The following is a 22,895-nucleotide window of genomic DNA, read 5'->3' as shown; positions in this document are numbered from 1 at the left end:
GTTAAAGGAGAATGGCCTGACTGTTCCAAGCTGACAGGAAGGTGACAGTAACCCAAATAACCACACTTTACAACAGTTCTATGCTGAAAAGCATGTCGAACATTGAGGTGGCTGGGCTACAGCAGCAGAAGACTCCTGTGGGTACCACTACTGTCAGCTAAGAACAGGAAACAAAAGCTGCAGTGGGCACAGGCTCACCATAACTGGACAGTAGATGACTGGAAAAACATTGCCTGGTCTGACAAATCTGGATTTCTGCAGAGGTACACAGATGGTAGGCCCACTGCGGCCTTAGTTTTTGTTCTTGGCTGACAGAAGTGGATATACTCAAACTCAATACTCAAACAAGCTCGTCTGGCACCAAAAATCATGCCATGGTCCAAATCACTTGTATCACATTTTTCCCCATTCTGATGGTTGATGTGAACATTAACTGAAGCTCCTGACCCGTATCTGCGTGATTTTATGCACTGTACTGCTGCCAAACAATTGGCTGATTAGATAATTGCATGAATAAGTAGATGTACAGGTGTCCCTGATAAAGTGGTTGGTGAGTGTATATAGATGAATATGTACATGTGGTTTGTTTTTTGTTTGTTTGTTTTTGTGATTTGAGTTAGACAGAAAATATAATACCATTGTTGTCAGATTGTATTGCTGATGCCTTACATTCTGTCTGATTATGACATTCACCTTTAACTTCTGATCATCACAGTTCCTCTTCAGGCCGTATCTCACATCCTCACATCTCTTTCTCTCACCTATTGTCATCAAACACTGTGTTTTTTTTTGACTGATTTGCTTTTTTAGAGCAAGCTCTCCCTCTCTCTTTCTCCTGTCGCCTGTGTGTGTATGTATATGCGTGTGTGTGTGTGTGTGTGTGCGTGCCTCAGCTTCTGCTAACAGCCATGCCTGGCAGTCACAGTCACGTAAGTGTGGGTTCTTGCGAAGGCTGATCTCTGTCCCTTCACTGTGCTGTGTGAAATGTCCCTTAATAGCTCTGTAGCAGTAGTGGTCTATGACCTTGTGAAATGACAGTATTGAACTAGGGCTATAGTTTGTGATGTGGACAAATTAGTTGTGTGCAGTATCAAGGGGCGTCCACATTGACAGCAAATATATCACTAGAAGGTGGAGTATTTTTAACAGCATTATTTATACAGGTGTTGAAGTTAAAATTAGGGATACACCGATTCGCTACCTGGATCAATATCGGCTCCAATACTAACGTTTTTAGACGGATCTTGAATTGGTCAGACAGGTCCGATCCAAATCTGATACTGTGTGGTACTGTGTTGTTATGGTCAAGCTCCAAAACTGACATAAAAGAACCATAAAAGTAGCCCATGTGACTCGTGCATTTTATTCGAAGCCACCTGAAGACATGTGATAGCTTTGTGAATCGCAAAAGCTCCATTTAATAAGTAAATATATAGTATACATACTCCACACGTTAGTGAATGGCACTGCTCTATTGACACACAAACATAACACGCGCAGGCTGGTGATGCGCTCGTGGTTATTTTCATATGTGAGTGCTACTCACAGACAACATCTCAAATGTAGATGCTCAATAGTTTGGTTCACTTGTAATCAGGGGTGGAAAGAGTACTGAAAAATCCTACTCAAGTAAAAGTACTGTTACTTCCCAAAAAATGTAGTGTGAGTAGAGTAAAATTACTTGTCCTAAAAACTACTCAAGTAAGAGTAAAAGAGTAGCTTATTTAAAAGTACTCATGAGTAGTGAGTATTGAGTACTGAATTGCAAAAGTTATGCCCCTTTATAATAAAAACTGTATGCTGCAATTTCAAAGTTTAGCATGCATACCATAATTTACATTTCCTTGTATGGCTGTTTGCTAGAAAGAAGGAAAAATATAGGTATTTTATTTTCAAAAATAGTTATTTTTGACTGTCAACTTTTAAAATACATCACTTATCTATGACAAACACTACATGAATCTGATTCAAAAAAACAACAGGGAGACATGAGTACAGAGATTAAAAGCTGAAAATATCTTGAATACACTGATCACTTTTTAAAATCGTAATATATTAAACAATTTCATGAAAATCAGTTCATGTGCAGGTTCTAAATTTCCTTTAATGTCGACAAAGCGAGTTATTGTTGCACATAAAACATGTTAAAACAGTGCAAGGAATGCAAAAAAAAAAGCAGGGTCACTTGCTGCGTCATGTCCCGCACAATAGAGGGGGTAGAGCAGGTGTGGGAAAAATAGTTTGGTACAGGGGTCACATTAGGCTTTGAAGGAATAATTCACCCAAAAATGAAAATTCTCTCATCATTTAATCACACTTATACCATCCCAGATGTGTGACTTTCTTTCCTCAGCAGAACTCAAATTAAGATTTTTAAAAGAATATCTCAGCTCTGTTGGTCCATACAATGCAAGTGAATGGGTGCCAAAATTTTGAAGCATTCAGCATAAAAGTAGCTTTAACCATTACCAGGAAAGTAGAGATGATACAATAATTCACAATTATGCTTAACCTTTTTAAAGATATAAAAGTATCAACCCTTGTACAGCACTCTAGGAACAGTGTTGGGAACCACTTGTCTATATGTAGAACATTGTCTAAATATAGAAAATGACTCAAAAGTTTATCATCGATATCAAGGACATCTCTTATTTTGTTTTTCAGATAAACATCGAGACACCAGACCTATTGAAAATATTGCATTAATCTCTCACAGCAACCCAATAATATAATTAATTTACAGGCTTCATTACAGACACACAGAATCTAGTAAGCAGAATTATTACATTTACCTCAATATGTTTCTTCAAATTCAAGGCAGGATTAATGCTGATATCTGGCTTGAACAAGCTAAACTCACATGACACAATCAAGCAATTGGCCTTTTTCACTGCAAAAAACCCTTTCAGGTGCTGCCTTGATGTTCAGGAGTTGAAATCTGTTTGAGGCATCCTCCACATCCATAACAGTTGGCGCCCGATCTCCAGCTGGGTTAAGATTTTTACGTTTGATTTGACGGGAGTCACAAGACTCTCCCTAGCCAATCACTTTGATGGATTAAAATAAGTCTGGACAGGAAATTAGCAAATACAGATGGTGGGAAAATAGCGCAGTAAAAGTACAGTTACAACACAAAATGTACTCAAGTAAAAGTATTTTTAATTCTGGGGAAAAGCTACTTAATTACAGTAATGTGAGTATTTGTAATTCGTTACTTTACACCCCTGCTTATAATAAGCATTTTGATGGCACCATACGACCATTATACCAGAATTTGAAGAAGCAAATAAAACTACACAGACAGGACTTTCTGGAGTGTTATGATAGTCAAAATAAAAGCCTGAGGGTTTTCAAGTTAAAGGTGGACAACTGAAATATATTACTGTTGTATTTTAAAATTCTAAAAGTTGATAATAATTGTAAAAATAATAAAAAATATTATTTATTATTATTTGTTTACAATTTTAACAATATTTAAGTTTAATTGGTTCTAAAAAATAACTTTGTGAATGAAAAGTGGACAAAAATGTAAATGAAAAGTGGAAAGAAAAAGTGGTATCGATCAAATTATTATTATTATTATTGTTGTTATTATTATTATTATAAAACAGAAAATGTAAAAAATGACATAATTTCAGAATTGTATTCTTCCATTATATTCCACTCTTTAGCCAGTAAAATTGTAGATTTATATTTATAACTACTCAATAAACAATATAGATTTAGATTTGCCAAGTTTGCACTTATTAATGTATATTAAATGTATCAAATAAAACCATATGGTTCAAAAATAAAATGCATAAATATAATTTCAGAATTCATATAAATAACTACATCTCTGCAACTTATCTCAACTTCATGACCAGTAAAGTAAAACATTTTTTTTTTAATTGTATCTAGCTCCTTTAAGGCGTTTTTATTGACATCAAGAAATGTTAACAAAATGTAGTCACAAGAGCATTATGTAAATGTTATATATATATATATATAAATGTAAATGTTCAGTATCTAACTAATTTTATTGGTGACAGATTACTGTCCACACTCCCATACTTGCCACATAGCGTCAATGCTCATTTGCATAAAGTTGAGCTCTGCTCTGATTTCTGAAAGTGATTTTATTGCTGGTGTACATCAGGTCATCGCACTAGTGGTCATTAGTAGGTGTTCCTACTTCTGGATTAATCAGTTTTCATGCTTCTAAAAATTACAATTCTGTAGGTGAAAGCATTTGTACAGCAGTACATAATGCATTATATCATGATGAACGATTATCAATGCAAGAATCAAACACACTCAGAACGCTGACAATTTTCGACAAAGTTTTTCATGCAACATTTTTATTACTGTATATGTGGGACCAAACAAATCAAATAGAACAGTAAAAATGCTCACAGAAGCATGATGTTTCCCACAGATCATGTAAGCTGATGTCTTCACTCCTATTGGTAGTACCACAATATTGCTCATTAAGTTCAACTCTATTAACTTTGTCCAGTCACAGGATACACCCACATTGCATCCCCAACAGTTGCTGTTGCTCATGTTGCAGAAAATTGGCAACTCTCATAGAAAACGAATTACTAATGGTCACATTTTTCCTGCAAATTGCTGTCAGTGTGAACGTTAATTGAGGTGTCTGTCTGTTTGCATATGTATCTGTTGTTTTTATGATTGTATTGTGGGTTATTTTTGTGTGTTTGTGAAGCCTTGTGAGGGTGCATGCATATGGTAGTGTATTTTTTCAAAAAATGTTTAACTGTTTATTCTTTCTCTCCATCCACAGTGCGATTCGCTCCATACAGACTGCAGGATATAGCACTTAAGCCCTTGCTTTTTGAGGTGCCCAGTATCACCATGGACTCTGTGTTTACTGGCCGTGATTGGCTTTTCCAGGAGATTGACGCCTACCTGCGCACCTCCCACTTTGCCACCAACAGTGGCGTGGTCCTGGTGGGCAACATCGGCTATGGCAAGACAGCCATCATCTCACGCCTCGTGGCTCTCAGCTGCCATGGCAATCGCATGCGACAGATTGCCTCGGACAGCCCACAGGCGTCACCCAAACGTAAGCATATGTGACATTATGTTAAGTGTAAAACTTTGTATAAAAAATATTTTTATTAAAGGCCAGTAAATATAGAACGATGAAAATCCATGATTCTTGACTAAAAGTTTCACACTCTTAGCTGTCTTCCAGCCATGGTGGTTCTACGCCACATTGAACCATTCTAAAGCTAATTTATACAGAGAAGTGTGTGATTTCTGATCCACCAAATGGCATTGCAAAAATGTTATTTCCTGAACGCTCCCTCCATCTGTTGTTGATTTGACAAAAAGTTAGTCCCACCCCAAACTCATGCCATTGGTTGAGCCAGTCAAGCTGGATCTGGCTGGTTGGGATGCTCTTACAAACAAAGCAATGTTTTGATAGCGCCGCAGAACCTTAATCTTTACACTTTTATTAAAGAGCTAGTTCACCACTCACCCTCATGCCATCCCAGATGTGTATCTGCTGAACTCAAATAAGGATTTGTAGAAGAATTTCTCAGCTCTTTTGGTCCATACAATGCAAGTGAATGGGTGCCAAAATTTTGAAGATCCAAAATCACACAAGTCAGCATAAAAGTAATCCATACGACTCATTTTTACATTTACATTTATTCATTTGGCAGATGCTTTTATCCAAAGCGACTTACAAAAGAGGAAAACATAAGCGAATCATCTTAAGGAGACAGTGGTACAAAAGTGCCATATTACAAAGTTTCACTTGCATCAGAATAGTATTCAAAACATATATTGAACACTGTGCAATTATTTATTTATTTTTTGGTTAGTGGTTAAACCAATGTCTTCAAAAGTGATATGATAAGTATGAGTGAGAAACAGGTCACTTTTACATTCTTCTTCTTGTGTTTTTGGTTATTTACATTCTTCATGCATACCGCCCCCTACTGGGCAATGAGAAGATTTTCAAGTAAAAAAGGACTCAAGTAGCAATTTCTGAAATAATTGATTATTGGTTTCTCACCCACACCTACCATATCACTTCTGAAAATATGGATTAAAGCACTGAAGCCTTATGGATTACTTTTATGATGCCTTTATGTGCTTTTTGGAGTATTGGGTCTGTCAAAGTACTTTAGTAGGTCAAAGAAGTTTAAAGCAGCCAGTTCAAGCTCAAAACACTATGCTGGATACAACGAATGTAGAGCTGTCATGGTCTGTCAACACTGAATTTTCTATTAGAAAGTTTAACATGTGCTCTAATTTACTGGCTCTGAGTAAAGATAAAATGTTGGTACATCTGATGAAGCGATATGTCATGGGAACTAAATCTTACATTATCTGAAGAAAAAGTGAGTGGGACTTACTCGTGCAAAACTTGGGGGTTGTGATGGCGGTCATTGCATGGTTGTTGCTATGCAGTTGCAAAAGTGTTTTGAGTGTTTTTAGCATGTTGCTAGGTGGTTTCCAGTGTGTTCTGGGTGGTATCAGGACCAGAATATCATCAGGACTTGTGGGTGGGCTCTTTTAACTGAAGTCAGTAAACAACCACCCCTGAAAACCCTAACAACCTGCTATAATATACTCCGAAAGATTTGGCAGTGACTTAGCATTTACTGGGAAAGGGGACGACATACACAATAATGGGAAAATGTATTGTTTTCGTGTGCGGTCAGATGGCGATGGTATCCCTCTCACACATCCCCAGCCTTCCTATGGTACACTGGGAGGAGGAAGTTGCCCTGGAACTCCAGAAATGAGGAGGAGACAGGAGGAGGCCATGAGGAGGCTTGCGTCACAGGTGCAAACACACTCACAGTTGTCCATTTGTTTTCTGGGCCATAATGCAGGCACACAAATAGATAGTGTTGACCATTATAATTGCTTTTTCATCTCTCTTCACAAACACACACACACCCACCCACACAAAAGCCCCATTTAAACTGTCCAAACTTGCTGTCTCAGTCACAGCCATTGCATTATGCAGATATGTTTAAAAAAGAAAAAATAAATTTGCCGGTGAGCCTCACAAATTATTTAGCCAGGCAGAAAGCAATTTCTTTACCAAGCTATTAGATCTAGTTACTGTAAATAAATGCATTAATAATCTCTCTCTCTCTCTCTCTTTCTCTCTCTCTCTCTCTCTCTCTCTCTCTCTCTCTCTGCCCTTTATGGGTGATTTAAGTCCCTTTAAACACAAAATTGTAAGTAAATTAGTATTCTACAGTTGATTCTCTCTCTGGTTGGCACTCCCATGACTCTGCGTCTGAACTCTCTCATTTCTCCAACATCTCCACATCCACCAGTAGTTTGTTTTCACTTTCTCTGTTGCATTCAAAGATCTGTGTGCTACTGGACCTGAATGACCGCAGCTTTTCTTGTTAAAGCATTACACAGTGGTGTACGGGACTTACAGGTATATAATTTGGCATATATGCTGTGTGTAACACATTCCAATTGAATTTTGCAATTGAATTTGTCAATGTGTCCGAGATAGATTTAATATAAGGACTTTTCTAAGTACATTTTAATGTACACTTGTGACAGACGGATGATTTTGGAGCATCTCACTGTAGTTATGTTGCATCATAAACAACGTTTTAGGTCACTGTTTGAAAGTTAGATAAACACATCTCGAGATCCCTGCATTCTGAAATGCGCTTCCTCCAGCTGTGTTTGAACGCAAGTTCACATTCTCATTTGTGCTGCTGCTAGCATCAAGCAAGCCTGACTTTGGTTTGTTCTCTGTACAGCTGCACATTTACTGCCCCCTGCTGAAAACAGGTGGTACTTCAAGCTTGAATTGCTCTAATGGAATTCCCTTTTATGGGCTAGGGACATGATTAATTGCTCTTAAAAAAAAGAGAAACATATTTGAACTCTAGTGTTTGTAGGATGGTCGTAGTAATCACAGGTACCACAAGTGTGGGGAAAACTGTGAGTAATTCCTCTTTGCCATGCTTTAATAAATCTAAAAATGTCATTGCTTTCATTAAAACAACCTATGTTGTAATTATGAAAAAAAAATTTGTTTTTGCAAATCACAATATATGGATTACATTATTTTAGCCAGAAACCATAGGTACCACATTTATAATTACTAGTAAGTGAAAGGAAACTGGTACAATCTTCACTTTACACCATTATGTCATGATTATTCCGTGATCTGTGTGTATGTAAAGTCAACTACTTGATTTCTATATTTTTCTTTATTCAGTAACAAAAATGTAATACATTTATGCATGTAGAAGGATTGTTTTTTACAACCCCTATAGCTTTTCATCATGGAACATCAGCACAGGTATTGGTTTAAAGCTCTGATATGTTCAATGAGGTCTGGATGTCTTTTTTTATTAATTCTTTAGGAATAACTGAAGCGTTGCGTCCTCCAGCGGCTCTGGTTACATTCTCCACCACCGTATGGTACATATCTTAGAGACAGGCTCTGAACACCTGAATACCTGCAATTAGGTGTGTGTGACAGTGAATGTGGAGTGGGGACCAATATTTAAAATGTCAAAAAACACTTTTACCCACCTCATTGAACTTGGGCTACCTCTGAAATGTGTTGCCAAGCTACTGGGAGTCTCTTGAGCAACATTGTTTAGGAGGTTGGCTGACAAAGATATGTCAGTAAGAGCATTGTTTAGCACATTTTCTGATGATGAGCTGGCGACAGAGGTGAAGAACTCTATACAGATGCTGGATAACAGATGGTCCAAGGGGCTCTCCTGACATAACCACAAACTAATCTGGTATTTCTGCATGTTATCCAGCATCTGGTATAGAGTTCTTCACCTCTGTTGCCAGCTCATCATCAGAAAAGTTGCTAAACAATGCTCTTACTGACAAATCGTTGTCAGCCAACCTCCTAAACAATGTGTTGCTCAAGAGACTCCCAGTAGCTTGGCAACACATTTCAGAGGTAGCCCAAGTTCAATAAGGTGGGTAAGAGTGTTGTTTGACATTTTAAATCTTGGATCCCCACCCCTCTCCTGTCACACACACCTAATTGCAGGTATTCTAGTGTTCAGAGCCTGTCTCTAAGATATGTACGGTGGTACGGATGTACCATACGGTGGTGGTGAATGTAACCGCAGCCGCTGGAGGACGCAACGCTTTAGTGATTCCTAAGGAATAAAAAAAAAAAACCATCCAGGATGACAAGCTATAGGGGTTGTAAAACAAACAACAATCCTTCTACCTGGATAAATGTATTCAAGTTTTGTTACTGAATAAAGAAAAATATAGAAATCAAGTAGTCGTTGACTTTACATACACTCAGACCAGTGAATAATCATGACATAGTAGTGAAAAGCCACACTTATTAAAAACAAACCTCATAATGTATTATGAATTATAAAATTCCATGAGACATAGACAGTCTGCTTTACTAACTTGTGGAGTGTGGTTTGCTGCAATGCTGAAACTGTCCCTCTCTGGCACATTGCACAAAAAAACCCATCCTTTATGCTTCTCGAGTCAGATCAGCAAGACGTGTTATGATTGGTGGATTAAAAGCTCTATGTGATTAGCTAAAGAGGACTTCTCCTAAAAAAAAGTTACATTTATGAATCACAACCTGGCAGGAAGGTCTCAAAAATAGCCACATACAAGTCCAAAGTGATCCACACACACGTGAATATTTGCAAATGCAGATTTAACAATCCATGAATAAATATATCAACATTCACAAATTTGTGATGCAAATTAATTCAAGAACTTTGTGAAAACATTTTGAATTTATTAAAGTGAGATGTATTTGTGTGGGCAATCTGGGAACTATCTATGCTCTCACTTGTGAATTGTATTTTGAATTCATGAATCAGATTTTGAGAATGTGAAATGTACTGTGCATTTATGAATTTTATTTTGTATATATATTATTTTAGAGATCATTCTGGCTCCATATTCTATGAATACTGATAGTCTCACACCATCAGCACGCTTTTCTGTATGTATCACTCTGCTTGTGTTCCTGCTGTTCTAAACTAAAATGTAAGATCAGTGCAGATGTGTTAAGAGCTATCTGTCTCTTTGCATTTAATATTGTGACATTACAGCAGGTGGTGGCAAAAGACCATTTTTGTGTGTAATATGAGCCAGTTGGTGGCGTGAAGTGTGTCAGCGTCAGTCAGTGTTTTCATTCATCAGCACTATGTGATCGCTCATATTACTACTACACTACTAAAGCTAGGAAATAGCTTTAAATTACTTTAAACTAACAACTTCAGCATGAAGGCTCATCAGAGTTGAGAGATAAAACAGAATACGGTTTCTATAGTGAAAGACTCTTGCACACCAGCTACCATGAAATAGGGAGGAATACCCCCGCTTGGAAGGCTATATTTCCACTGAGAATGTAGGATGAATTTGATCAAAATTACATTATCATCAGAATGCTGACTAACAGAATATAGCATCATCAACAGGTGATCGCACATGCTCCATCTCTGTCTCTTTCTCTCTCTCTCTCTCTCTCTCACACACGCACACATTCTTGTTTCTCCAATAACTTGGTAGAAACAGCACAAGTCACAATACTATTTCTAAATTTACTTTTTTAATTACCAACGAAGGCTTAGACACATCATTTGTTTTAAACCTGCAACGGCAGATTCTGAGCCATCGCGTAAGACCGTCCTCAGTTTTTCCATTTTTTTTTAATTTACTTGTTCATTGAACTGTTGTTTATAAGCAATATCACACTCGTAGTCGTGCTATATGGCCCTAAATCAGCACTGCTGTGATTACCTGCAGCCGAATCTCAGCAGTGCTGATTTAAGGCCATATATATATATATATATATATATATATATATATATATATATATATACACACTCACCTAAAGGATTATTAGGAACACCATACTAATACTGTGTTTGACCCCCTATTGCTTTCAGAACTGCCTTAATTCTACGTGGCATTGATTCAACAAGGTGCTGAAAGCATTCTTTAGAAATGTTGGCCCATATTGATAGGATAGCATCTTGCAGTCGATGGAGATTTGTGGGATGCACATCCAGGGCACGAAGCTCCCGTTCCACCACATCCAAAAGATGCTCTATTAGGTTAAGATCTGGTGACTGTGGGGGCCATTTTAGTACAGTGAACTCATTGTCATGTTCAAGAAACCAATTTGAAATGATTCGAGCTTTGTGACATGGTGCATTATCCTGCTGGAAGTAGCCATCAGAGGATGGTACATGGTGGCCATAAAGGGATGGACATGGTCAGAAACAATGCTCAGGTAGGCCGTGGCATTTAAACAATACCCAATTGGCACTAAGGGGCCTAAAGTGTGCCAAGAAAACATCCCCCACACCATTACACCACCACCACCGCCTGCACAGTGGTAACAAGGCATGATGGATCCATGTTCTCATTTTGTTTACGCCAAATTCTGGCTCTACCATCTGAATGTCTCAACAGAAATCGAGACTCATCAGACCAGGCAACATTTTTCCAGTCTTCAACTGTCCAATTTTGGTGAGCTCTTGCAAATTGTAGCCTCTTTTTCCTATTTGTAGTGGAGATGAGTGGTACCCGGTGGGGTCTTCTGCTGTTGTAGCCCATCCGCCTCAAGGTTGTGCGTGTTGTGGCTTCACAAATGCTTTGCTGCATACCTCGGTTGTAACGAGTGGTTATTTCAGGCAAAGTTGCTCTTCTGTCAGCTTGAATCAGTCGGCCCATTCTCCTCTGACCTCTAGCATCAACAAGGCATTTTCGCCCACAGGACTGCCGCATACTGGATGTTTTTCCTTTTTCACACCATTCTTTGTAAACCCTAGAAATGGTTGTGCGTGAAAATCCCAGTAACTGAGCAGATTGTGAAATACTCAGACCAGCCCGTCTGGCACCAACAACTATGCCACGCTCAAAATTGCTTAAATCACCTTTCTTTCCCATTGTGACATTCAGTTTGGAGTTCAGGAGATTGTCTTGACCAGGACCACACCCCTAAATGCATTGAAGCAACTGCCATGTGATTGGTTGATTAGATAATTGCATTAATGAGAAATTGAACAGGTGTTCCTAATAATCCTTTAGGTGAGTGTATATGGCCATATATATATATATATATATATATATATATATATATATATATATATATATATATATATATATATATATGTATGTATGTATGTATGTATGTATGTATGTATGTATATGTATATATATATATATATACAGTATATATATCTAGTAGGCATGGAATTCTACATCCTTCAGAAATCCCTATAGGCAACCAGCCTGACTGGAACACATTGCAGTAATTATCTGCTTCTCTCTCTGTGTAAAGTTGTGCTGAATTATGAGCAGCACCGGGCCCTCTGCTCTGTCTGCTTCTCGCTTATTTCAGAAGTGCTGAATAATGAACACTAGGACAGACGAAGGTGAAATCTGAGCTGGGAAGGTGTCACTACATTGTGCTGTTGAATGCTGTGGAAAATTACAATGCTTCTGATGTGTTCAATTTAAAGTGAAATAAACGTGTTTGGAAAATATGTACTTGAACGACACTAGAAATCCAATAGTCCTTAAAGGTGCTATTTTGCTACATGCTAGCATAGGTGCTAACATGGTTGTAAACAATTAGGGATTATCCTATTTGCTATTACACCTATAACATTCTTGCCATGCTTAAGACTAAAACAAACGCTGCTTCTTTGTGATACTTTATCCTCTGGTGTCATTGTTAGTGTTACTTGGGAATAGATTAAACAGACAGTGGCTCCCTTGCCTCACAGAGACAACTTCTCTGCTACCTGCAATATGGGATCCTCAAAACACTGTTTGTTTCCTCTATCCCTTGTGTTGTTTTTAAAGTTTACTTCATTAGTCTGGACCACTTCAACATGACTTTACATTCTTTAAATCAAGTAATAAAGCAGCTAATTAAAATAATTGCTGCCGTAATGCGGCCAATTAAGTGCACTTGTCTCCATGACTGGCGTCCCACAGAAAATCTATACGAAAGGCTTGTCAGGCCCCGTTCCAAATTGGGAGAGAAACAGTTTGCAATTCAGCACTTTGACACGCATACTGTACTTTTTAGGGCGCCAATAAAGATGCTCTGCTGCAGTCAGATATTCTTTTGCTGCTCTTAAAGGAATAGTTAATCCAAACATTTTAATGATGTGATAATTTGCTCGGTCTCATCTCTTTCCAAACTTATATGACTTCCCTTCTTCCGTGGAACACATGAGTTTTTTTTTTTAATAATGGTGACTCTGCTCTTTCCCCATACATTGAAAGTGTACTTTTGTGTTCCAAGTATTTTGAACAACAGGAGTTGAGTAAATAATGACAGACTTTTCATTGTTGGGTGAACTATAATTTGGGTACTGTTGTCTTGCTTGGTATTTTAAACGTCAGTATTATTAGAAAAATGATTAGTACCAGTAATTGTATTGTCAATACAGTTAACTAGCTCTCTCTCACCAGCTTTCCGTTTTGCTGCCCTCTGCAGGTCGTGGCGTATCACTACTGTCAAGCAGATAACGCCTACACCTGCCTGGTGCCGGAGTTTGTGCACAATGTGGCAGCTCTGCTGTGTCGCTCGCCACAGCTCGCCGCATACAGAGAACTGCTGTTGAGAGAGCCGCACATACAGAGCATGCTCAGTCTGCGCTCCTGTGTCCAAGATCCACCCACTGCCTTCAGACGAGGGGTGCTCGAACCACTGGATGCACTTTATAAAGGCATTGCATCTCAAACATTCATAAACAAACATACATCTGTCCTTTAAAGTATTTAGACACTTATGCCACTTAATAATGTTGTCAAATGTGGAATGTCCATAGTGAATTTGATTAACTACACCTGCGGTTAGTTTGAACTTGAGGGGAACTGACTTCATACATCTACTAATAAGTAACTGCAAAAATGGCTCAGGATAGTTAGTTTGTTTACAGATGCATGACATGAAAGATTTACAGTAAAAGGATGTAGTATTTGGATGCAGTGTATTCAATATGCTCTGCAACACTGTAGATTGCTATGGTGTATTACTATATGTGTAAAGTTTGTGTTATATGCCATATTCAGAGAGGAAAATCACTCCAGATGAAGACCTCATCATCCTCATTGATGGTCTAAATGAGGCTGAGTTCCACAAACCAGATTATGGTGACACCATTGTCTCTTTCCTCTGTAAAACCATTAACAAGTTCCCAGTCTGGCTCAAACTGGTGGTGACTGTCAGAACATCCTTGCAGGTACACATACAAACTAACAATGGCTTTTTTTTTTTTTTTTATCTGATCTTTAGGATTCTCAGTCCTCACTGTCATTTTGTGTATCTTGAAATGGGATCAGTTTACTAAGACAGTGTTGTCAATATAAAACTAATTTTAAGGGTTATATCAGGTAGAAATAGCTCATTAAGATAACAATTGCACTTTTTATTGTATGATCATGACTCTGATTGAATACTAAGCTCTAACCTCTTCCTGGCAGGAAATCACCAACACTCTCCCATTCCACCGAATTTCTCTGGATGCTCTAGAGGAGAATGATGCCATTGACCAGGATCTGCAGAGTTACATACTGCACCGCATCCACAGCAGTGCAGAGATTCAGAACAATATCTCCCTTAATGGCAAGATGGACAACAACACCTTCAGCAAGCTCAGTTCCCACCTCAAGGCTCTCAGTCAGGGCTCTCTTCTTTACCTGAAGCTCACCTTTGATCTGATCGAACGCGGCTACCTGGTCCTCAAAAGCTCCAACTACAAGGTAGTCCCGGTTAACCTAGCTGAAGTCTACCTTCTGCAATGTAACATGCGCTTCCCCACGCAGTCGTCCTTCGAAAGGGCCCTTCCGCTGCTCAACGTCACCCTGGCATCTCTGCACCCTCTCACCGACGAGCAGATCTACCAAGCCATTAATGCCAGCTCTGTGAAGGGAACTCTGGAATGGGAAGACTTCCAGCAGAGGATGGATAACCTGTCAGTTTTCCTGGTGAAAAGACGGGATGGAACGCGCATGTTTGTGCACCCTTCCTTTAGAGAATGGCTGATCTGGAGAGAGGAAGGGGAGAAGACCAAGTTCCTCTGTGATCCCAGGTGAGCACAGCCACTGCAGGTTCATTGTTAGTAAGAAGTATTTATGGCTGGTAAATTTTCTCAATCCACCAAACATTGTCATCTGTCACTATAAAATTGTAGCTTGAAGTTTTACGTGTTTCTTACACTTTCTGCGTGTATTTTACTTTTTTAAAGGAATGGACACACTCTTCTTGCTTTCTGGTTCTCCAGACAAGAGAACAAACTGAACAGACAGCAGACAATTGAGTTGGGTCACCACATACTGAAAGCACACATATTCAAAGTAAGAACGTTATGCAAAGTATGTGATAATAGATCACCAATATGCCCATATTTTACAGTTAATGCTTTTGAGCCATTATAATTTCCTTCTATCATGCTTTAGGGCCTGAGTAAGAAGGTCAGGGTTTCCTCATCCATCTTGCAAGGGCTGTGGGTGTCGTACAGTACGGAGAGTTTATCTACTGCTCTTTCATCACTGAGAAACCTTTATACCCCTAACATAAAGGTACTCTTCCACTTCAAACCAACTGTCAGTGATACTGCAGCAGCATGCTTGGGTCTTACTAGAGATAGACCGATAATCGGTTTGACTGATATTTTGACCAGTATTCACATTTTTGTATGATTATTGGATCTTTAAAGGAATGTTCTGGGTTCAATACAACTTAAGTTCAATCGACTGCATTTGTAGCATAACATTTATTGCCACAATCAATTTCGACTGGCCCCTCTTTTTCTTAAAGAAAAGCAAAAATCTGGGTTCCTGTGAGGCACTTACAATGGAAGTGAATGAGGGCCAATTTGTTACGTTAAAATACTCACTGTTTCAATAGTTTAGTCACAAGATGTAAACAAAATGCGTGTAAACATGATTTTAGTGTGATAAAATCACTTACTAACAGTTTCTGTTTAAAGTTCTAGGCAATTGCACATCTTCGCTGCTATGATGATGTAATGTCAACAAAACCTAAAATCCAAAATGACAATTTAAACAACTTAGCAGCTCAAATAATTCACACAGATTCAACAGAAGAATTAATGTGTGCTTTTCTAAAATTATAAGCTTAAATGTTCTGCTTTTAAACCCTCCAAAAATGGTCCCCATCCACTTCCATTGTAAGTGCCATTTTTGCAGTTTTTTTTAAGAAAAGGAGGGGTGGGTCGAAAATAATTTTTGTGGTAATCAACATTATGCCACAAATGCTGTCGATTGAGCTTAACTTGTATTAAACCCGGAACATTTCTTTAAAATCTGGTCTATTGATATATTCCATTATTATTTTGCTAAAATATTTATATTGAATATTCTAAAAAAAGAAATAAAGATGTTTATTGGATTTACTGGTTATCGGACACTTAAAAATAAAAATAATTATTATTGTACCTGTCATAAAAACAATATCAGTTCATCTCTATATTTGATTGAATTTGTGCATCAGCGTACAGTTGCACTTTTACCAAGGTTTTTGTTTTTTTTTTACTTTTATGTAGGTGTCGCGACTGCTCGTTTTGGGAGGTGCTAATGTGAACTACCGTACAGAGGTGTTGAACAATGCTCCAGTGCTGTGTGTGCATGCTCATCTAGGCTACGTGGACATGGTGAATGTGCTGCTGGAATATGGTGCCAGTGTGGACTCAGCATCTGAGAGCGGCCTCACTCCGCTGGGCTACGCAGCTGCTGCTGGACACCTGGGGATAGTTACTGCCCTCTGCAAGCGGAAAGCAAAGGTACAAGAGTGTTTAACTCTTTGACTTAAACTTTGTATCTGTAGCTTGCTAAGCTACTAGCTACTCACCATTTTAAAGTAGCTAAAGGTGCTGAAAGAGATTTCTGCACCACTAGCTGCACCATGGAATGGAATTGCAAATATAATAAGGGTAACTTTGCATATGTATGGAATTTGTAAATATAATGAAAGCACTGCAACAACACATTATTTGATGTTTTACCTTGTGACTTTATTTAAATGTTTGGAAAATATGCACTCATTTCAAATCACGTGATTGCAACACGCTCCAGAAAGTTGTGACAGGCTAGTGTTTACCAGTCTATAACATCACCATTTCTTCAAATAACACTTATTTTGTATTTGGGCACTAAAGACACAAGTTTGTTCAATTTAGCAAGCAGAATTTCCCCCATTCATCCATTATGCAGGTCTTCAGCAGCATAATTATACAGGGCCTTCATTGCCATGGTGTGTGCTTCTTAATGCGTCACACATTCTTAATTGGAGACAGGTCAGGACTGCAGGCAGGCAAATCTAGCACCCACACTCTCTGCTTACGCAGCCATGCACTTTTAATCTGGACAGTGTGTGGTTTGCTGTTGTCCTGCCGGAAAATGCTGGGACGTCCCTGAAAAAGACGGCTTCTGAATTGCAGCAAATGTTGCTCCAAAATTTTTACATATATATCTGCATTAATGGTGCCCTCACAGATGTGCAATTTACCCACAGACACATCTCCATACCATGACAGACACTGGCTTTTGGATCTGATGCTGGAAACAGCTTTGTCTGCCCTTTTCCTCTTTGGCCAAAAACCATCCCATTTTCCAAAACCGATTTGAATTGTGGACTCATCGGACCACAGAACATGATTCCACTGTTCTACTTTCCATCTCAGATGAGACAGTGCCCAGAGAAGTTGATGCTTCTTCTGGACAGTGTTGATGTATGGCTTCTGCTTTACAAAGTAAAGCCTTAACTTGCATCTGTGGATGCAGCGGCAAATTATGTTGATGGACAAAGGTTTACTGAAGTATTCCCGAGCCATTGTTATGATATTTATTACAAAGCATGATGTTTTTAAGACTGTGATGCCTGAGGGATCGGACAGCACATGCATTCACGAGCATTACACATCAAGATTTTACTGGATTCCTTGAATCTTTTAACTATACTATGCACTGTAGAGGATGAAATACCCAAAATCGTTTAAATTTGTCTTTAGGGAACATTGTTCTCAAAGCACTTGGTTAGATGTAGACGCATATGTTGGAAAATTGGCGAGCCTTGACCCGTTCTTGCTCTTAAAGGACTAAGCTTTTTTTATGCTCTTTTTTTATACTATAACATGATTACCTCGCTTGTTTCACGTTACCTAGTTATTTCAACAGATTATTATTAGGCTAAATTGCCTCTGTCTGGTTTTTTGAAACCCGTTGCAGGCAATAATTTCAGAAAACACTTATTTCTTCAAAAAGCAATGCTGTTGATAAGGGAAAAAAATTAAGTACCTTTTCTTTTTTACTGTTTTAGTTTGAATACAAGTAATTTACATTTACAAATCACTACTTTTTGTTTTTATTGAGATGTTGTATATAGTCCCAACTTTTTTGGAATTGGGGTTGCAGTAATGTGCTAACTGTTCCATAAAGTTATCAGTAACAATTTCAAAGAAATAACTGGCAGACTGTAGTGGATTACATTTTTGAGTAATGTACCGAACACTGCTCCACAACACTATAAGTACTACAGTTTGAAAACAGCATTTTATTTATCGCAAAGATAACGTTAGGACTTCTTATTATTTATCTATCTTCTCCACAGCTCGACCACTTGGACAAAAATGGTCAGTGTGCCCTAGTGCATGCTGCTCTTCGGGGGCACCTGGAGGTGGTGATGTTCCTCATTCAGAGTGACTGGGGCTATGGAGGGCATCAGACACAGCTCCTGACCCCCTCTCCTACAAAATCACAGGACACGCCCTCTCCAACCCAGACACAGGCCACGCCCTCACCCACACCACAGGCCACGCCCTCTCCTACAGAAGCCATAACCCAGCAGTCCCAGCTCTCCAGCCCTGAGCAGATAGAGCAGCAGGACGATTTGACCCAGACGCCGGAGGAGTCCGAGCAGAAGGCTGAGCCTCAGATGGAGGAACAGGAAGAGACTGAACAACAGACACAAGCACAGACTCAGCAACAGACATCAACACAACCAGTGACCTTCAACAAGAGCATTGCAATGCAGCAGGCTCTTGCAGCAGCAGCCAGCATGGGTTATACGGAGGTAACTTTCTGTTTTACACCACCCCTTCGTTAAACTCTGCCTGCTTTGGTTACTCTTACTTGCTTAGACAAGCTGTATGGAATCTTCAATATAAATGAATTCTAATCTGTGAACAGCAGTGTTTTCTGTAAATTGTGCTCATATAAATTGGTAAAAATTGGAATGGATGTGATTACATGGGCTGGAATGTAGCATGGGGTTGCAAACCATTTTATTTACTGTTTTTCTTTAAAGAGAATGTAAAATGAATCAAGTCAATTCATTTATAAATAAGTCAATTCATATACAAGTTAATTTATGCTAATTTATCAATATTAATTTAACTTGAAGCAAATGTAGAATACTTACTGATGCTATACCTGTTCATTTGAGAGTAAGGGCTGAAACCCTCAAGATTTACTTAAATAATAATGTTTTATGGTATTTCTGGATAATTTCTGTAAAATTCATTGTAAATCTATCAAAAGACACAGGACGTCTGTAGTCTTGCATTAGAAGAGAACAAAAGCTTTTCTGATAATATGGCAGATGGCAACAGTTGTTAGGTATTATAGGTCAGAATTGTTTTTGGTAAATTCCTTGCTTGCTCCTTGCTCATATACTGTAGCTTCTAATCGTTTCTATGTCTTTCAGATTGTCTCTTATCTCTTGGATTTGCCTGAGATGGATGAAGAGGAGGCACAACGTGCCCAGATTAACAGCTATGATACTCTGTGGGGAGAGACAGGTAGAGCTTTATAAATCTGACTCTGTTTACATCTGATATCAACATCCATTTTGGATTATCAGATCACAAGTGGTCAATCCAGACACATTACCAATTATACAATAAAGGGATAGTTCACCCAAAAATAAAGATTCTCTCATCAATTATTCACCCTTATGCCATCCCAGATGTTTATGACTTTCTTTTTTCAGCAGAACACAAACAAAGATTTTTAGAAGAATATTTCAGCTCTGAAGGTTTTCACAATGCAAGTGAATGGGACCAGAACTCAGAATGTCCAAACAGTACATAAAGGCAGCATAAAAGTCATCCATAAGACTCCAGTGGTTAAATCAATGTCTTCTGAAGCAATATGATATGCGTGGGGGAGAAACAGATACATATTAAAGTCCTTTGTTACTGTAAATATAAACTTTCATGTTCAGCCAGCCACTTGTTGGGTCTATTCAAAGGTGGAGATTTTAGAGTAAAAAATTACTTAAATATTGATCTGTTTCTCACCCACATCTATTATATAACTTCTGAAGACAGACACATCAGGGATGGCATGAGGGTGAATAAAAGATAAATTTTCTTTTTTGGGTGAACTATCCCTTGAAAATGTTGTCTAGGTAGGATGCTCTCTAGGCTTTGGAACAGAGCTTACTTCCTTCAGTGTAACTGACATCTATCTTCTTTTCTCCTCCTCAGCACTGTCAGCAGCAGCAGGACGGGGCAAGATGGAGGTTTGTCGGCTTTTATTGGAGCGGGGCTCTTCAGTGGCTCAGCCCAACCTGAGAGGATTGGTGCCACTCTACAGCTCTGTGCGACAAGGGCACTGGCAGGTAATGAATAACAATTTTCCCTCCAACTTTCCTTTACAAATAGACAGTGTGTGTACATGTCTCCGCTGTACCCGTTCTTTCAGATTGTGGACCTCTTAGTGACCCATGGGGCAGACGTCAACCTGGCTGATAAACAGGGACGTACTCCACTCATGATGGCCGCCTCAGAGGGACACCAGGACACGGTGGAGTTCCTTCTGTCTCAGGGTAAAATAATCCTCATATGTCTACAAATGTACATCATATACACCCTTATGCCAATGAAGAACAAATTTTCCGTATTTATTGATATTTTTGAATGAGACTCTTAGGACAGCGGAACTTCATAGCTTCACGTTGTCATTTGAGTCGCGTTCAATACTACAGCAGCAAGCGTTCAAAACAAACATTTCTTCACTTCACACAATGCTTTAAAGGAAACCTATTATGCCCCTATTTACAAGATGTAATATAAGTCTCAGGTGTCCCCAGAATGTGTCTGTGAAGTTTCAGCTCAAAATACCCCACGGATCATTTATTAAACCATGGTGTAAATGTTTTACACATGGTGGAAATGATTTCGTGTATGTCTCTTTAAATGCAAATGAGCTGCTGCTCCCCGCCCCCCTTTCAGGAAGAGGGCTGTGTCTTAACAGCTTGTGAACAGCATAAAAAAAAAAAAAGTCTGCTCTCTGCCTCACATTACTTCAGGCGGGTTTTTCACAAGCGAAAAATTGTCTAAAACCTATTGATATTTAGTTAAAAATGTACCATTATTGCTAGCTAATGTTTATTTAGCATGTTTCACAGAAACTGCCAAAACAAACTTTTATATAAAAAGAAGAGGCTCGCCTATGACGGTTACTACCGCATACTACATATACGATAGCAATAACAAATCAGAACCATATGACTGACAGCGTAAATACTGGAGTTCAGCCATATATGTATGAACCAGAGTCAGACACTGATGAAGGAGAGACTCTGGCAGAAGTCACAACTATGAGAATGAACCAGGACGTTTCTGAATGTTTTATTGACACTTCACCGATGTGATGAGTCAGTCTGGCAACAAACATCCCTCGTGGTACTGATATATTGTGCAGAAGTGCTGGCCTTTGCAAGTAAACATTCCACTTTTAGTACAAATCTCTAATGTTCACAGAAAACATACATAGTTTTCAAAAAGACAATCACCTTACTGTATTGTGCATAATAAAGGTGCGGTTATGAATTATAGAGACAGTAAGCTAAAAAATAACGACATAGCTCTGGTCTCCATGAATACAATCAGAGACAATGGCTTTAGCTGGAACACGAACAGGTGGTACTGATCCATGCTTGAAAATAAAACAAATTGAAAATCCTGATTTATATTGACACTCATTCACAAAGCAGTCCATTGTAAAATGTTTTGCACAAACAGACACACATTTTTGACTCTAATGTTCACTTTTACAGCCAACAACAGAACACTTATGAAGCTTACGAAGCTGAGACATTATTCTTCTCACTGTATCTGCTCCAGTGCTGAAAACAATTTCAGACTGTGTGTAGATCACTCAGGGGAGGATCTATGATAATAGGGTGGAGTCCGTCACCAGTTGTGGGCGAGGCCTGCTCTAACGTGATGTCACTTTAGAGCAGAAACAAAAAAATATTCATTTTGACACACTGTTTTTATTAATAGAAATATAAGAAAGAGGAGTGGGTGGACTTTTAACATTGTAGAAACACCATGTAAAAGTGAATTTTGCATAATAGGTCCCCTTTAATTTTACACCTAGACAACAATATTTTCCAAGATTAAAATTGCTGCTCCAATTTAAGAAAACCCAGTGAGGTAAGTTGTAGAGACTGTGACAATGTGGGCTTGTTTGTGTCATGGTGATACTCATTCATTTTCAGTGTGAATCTGTGGGTTCTTATGACCTCAGTTTCTAAGTTTACATTTTTATATCAGTGCTGCAACATACCTTTGCCTACTGTATAAATCATTGTAAACATCCGCATGAAGTGCAAATGTCAGGATTGTGAGCATTTCTGCACGTGCAAGGTTGGCATGTGAACAGCTTTTGACAGATGCGTGTGGCTTTGTCTTATGGAGAACAAGCTTCCAAACACAGAGATAAGGTGCAATTTACTCTTATTGTAAAAAACCGAATTATATAAATTCTTTCGACACTGAAAATGCTGGAACTACATTAAACTAAATTCACGCAGGATGTAAAAAACTGTGAAATAACAGCAGGATGCATGAATAAAGCATGATATTGCTTCAGTATAT

The 22,895-nt window shown here is 38.6% G+C and overlaps 1 protein-coding gene across 4 annotated transcripts in view; it reads left to right on the top strand.

The window, feature by feature from the left end:
• The window catches only part of LOC127633782 (protein TANC2-like), a 203,351-nt gene that overhangs the window by 167,635 nt on the left and 12,821 nt on the right, over positions 1–22,895 (top strand). For 2 of the 4 annotated variants that reach the window (XM_052113089.1, XM_052113090.1), the window contains exons 9-21: positions 894–929; positions 4,787–5,068; positions 6,684–6,808; positions 13,481–13,712; positions 14,059–14,228; positions 14,470–15,077; positions 15,234–15,342; positions 15,445–15,567; positions 16,554–16,790; positions 18,617–19,078; positions 19,712–19,805; positions 20,496–20,629; positions 20,713–20,836. In XM_052113089.1, coding sequence (XP_051969049.1) covers positions 894–929; positions 4,787–5,068; positions 6,684–6,808; positions 13,481–13,712; positions 14,059–14,228; positions 14,470–15,077; positions 15,234–15,342; positions 15,445–15,567; positions 16,554–16,790; positions 18,617–19,078; positions 19,712–19,805; positions 20,496–20,629; positions 20,713–20,836 — 2,736 coding nt within the window. The remainder of the gene's footprint in view (positions 1–893; positions 930–4,786; positions 5,069–6,683; positions 6,809–13,480; positions 13,713–14,058; positions 14,229–14,469; positions 15,078–15,233; positions 15,343–15,444; positions 15,568–16,553; positions 16,791–18,616; positions 19,079–19,711; positions 19,806–20,495; positions 20,630–20,712; positions 20,837–22,895) is intronic. The other 2 variants (XM_052113091.1, XM_052113092.1) reach the window with 1 other exon arrangement.

This window comes from Xyrauchen texanus, chromosome 40 (assembly GCF_025860055.1).
Source record: "Xyrauchen texanus isolate HMW12.3.18 chromosome 40, RBS_HiC_50CHRs, whole genome shotgun sequence".
NCBI classification, from domain to species: Eukaryota; Metazoa; Chordata; class Actinopteri; order Cypriniformes; family Catostomidae; genus Xyrauchen; species Xyrauchen texanus.
This window is presented reverse-complemented; position numbering and strand designations above follow the sequence as displayed.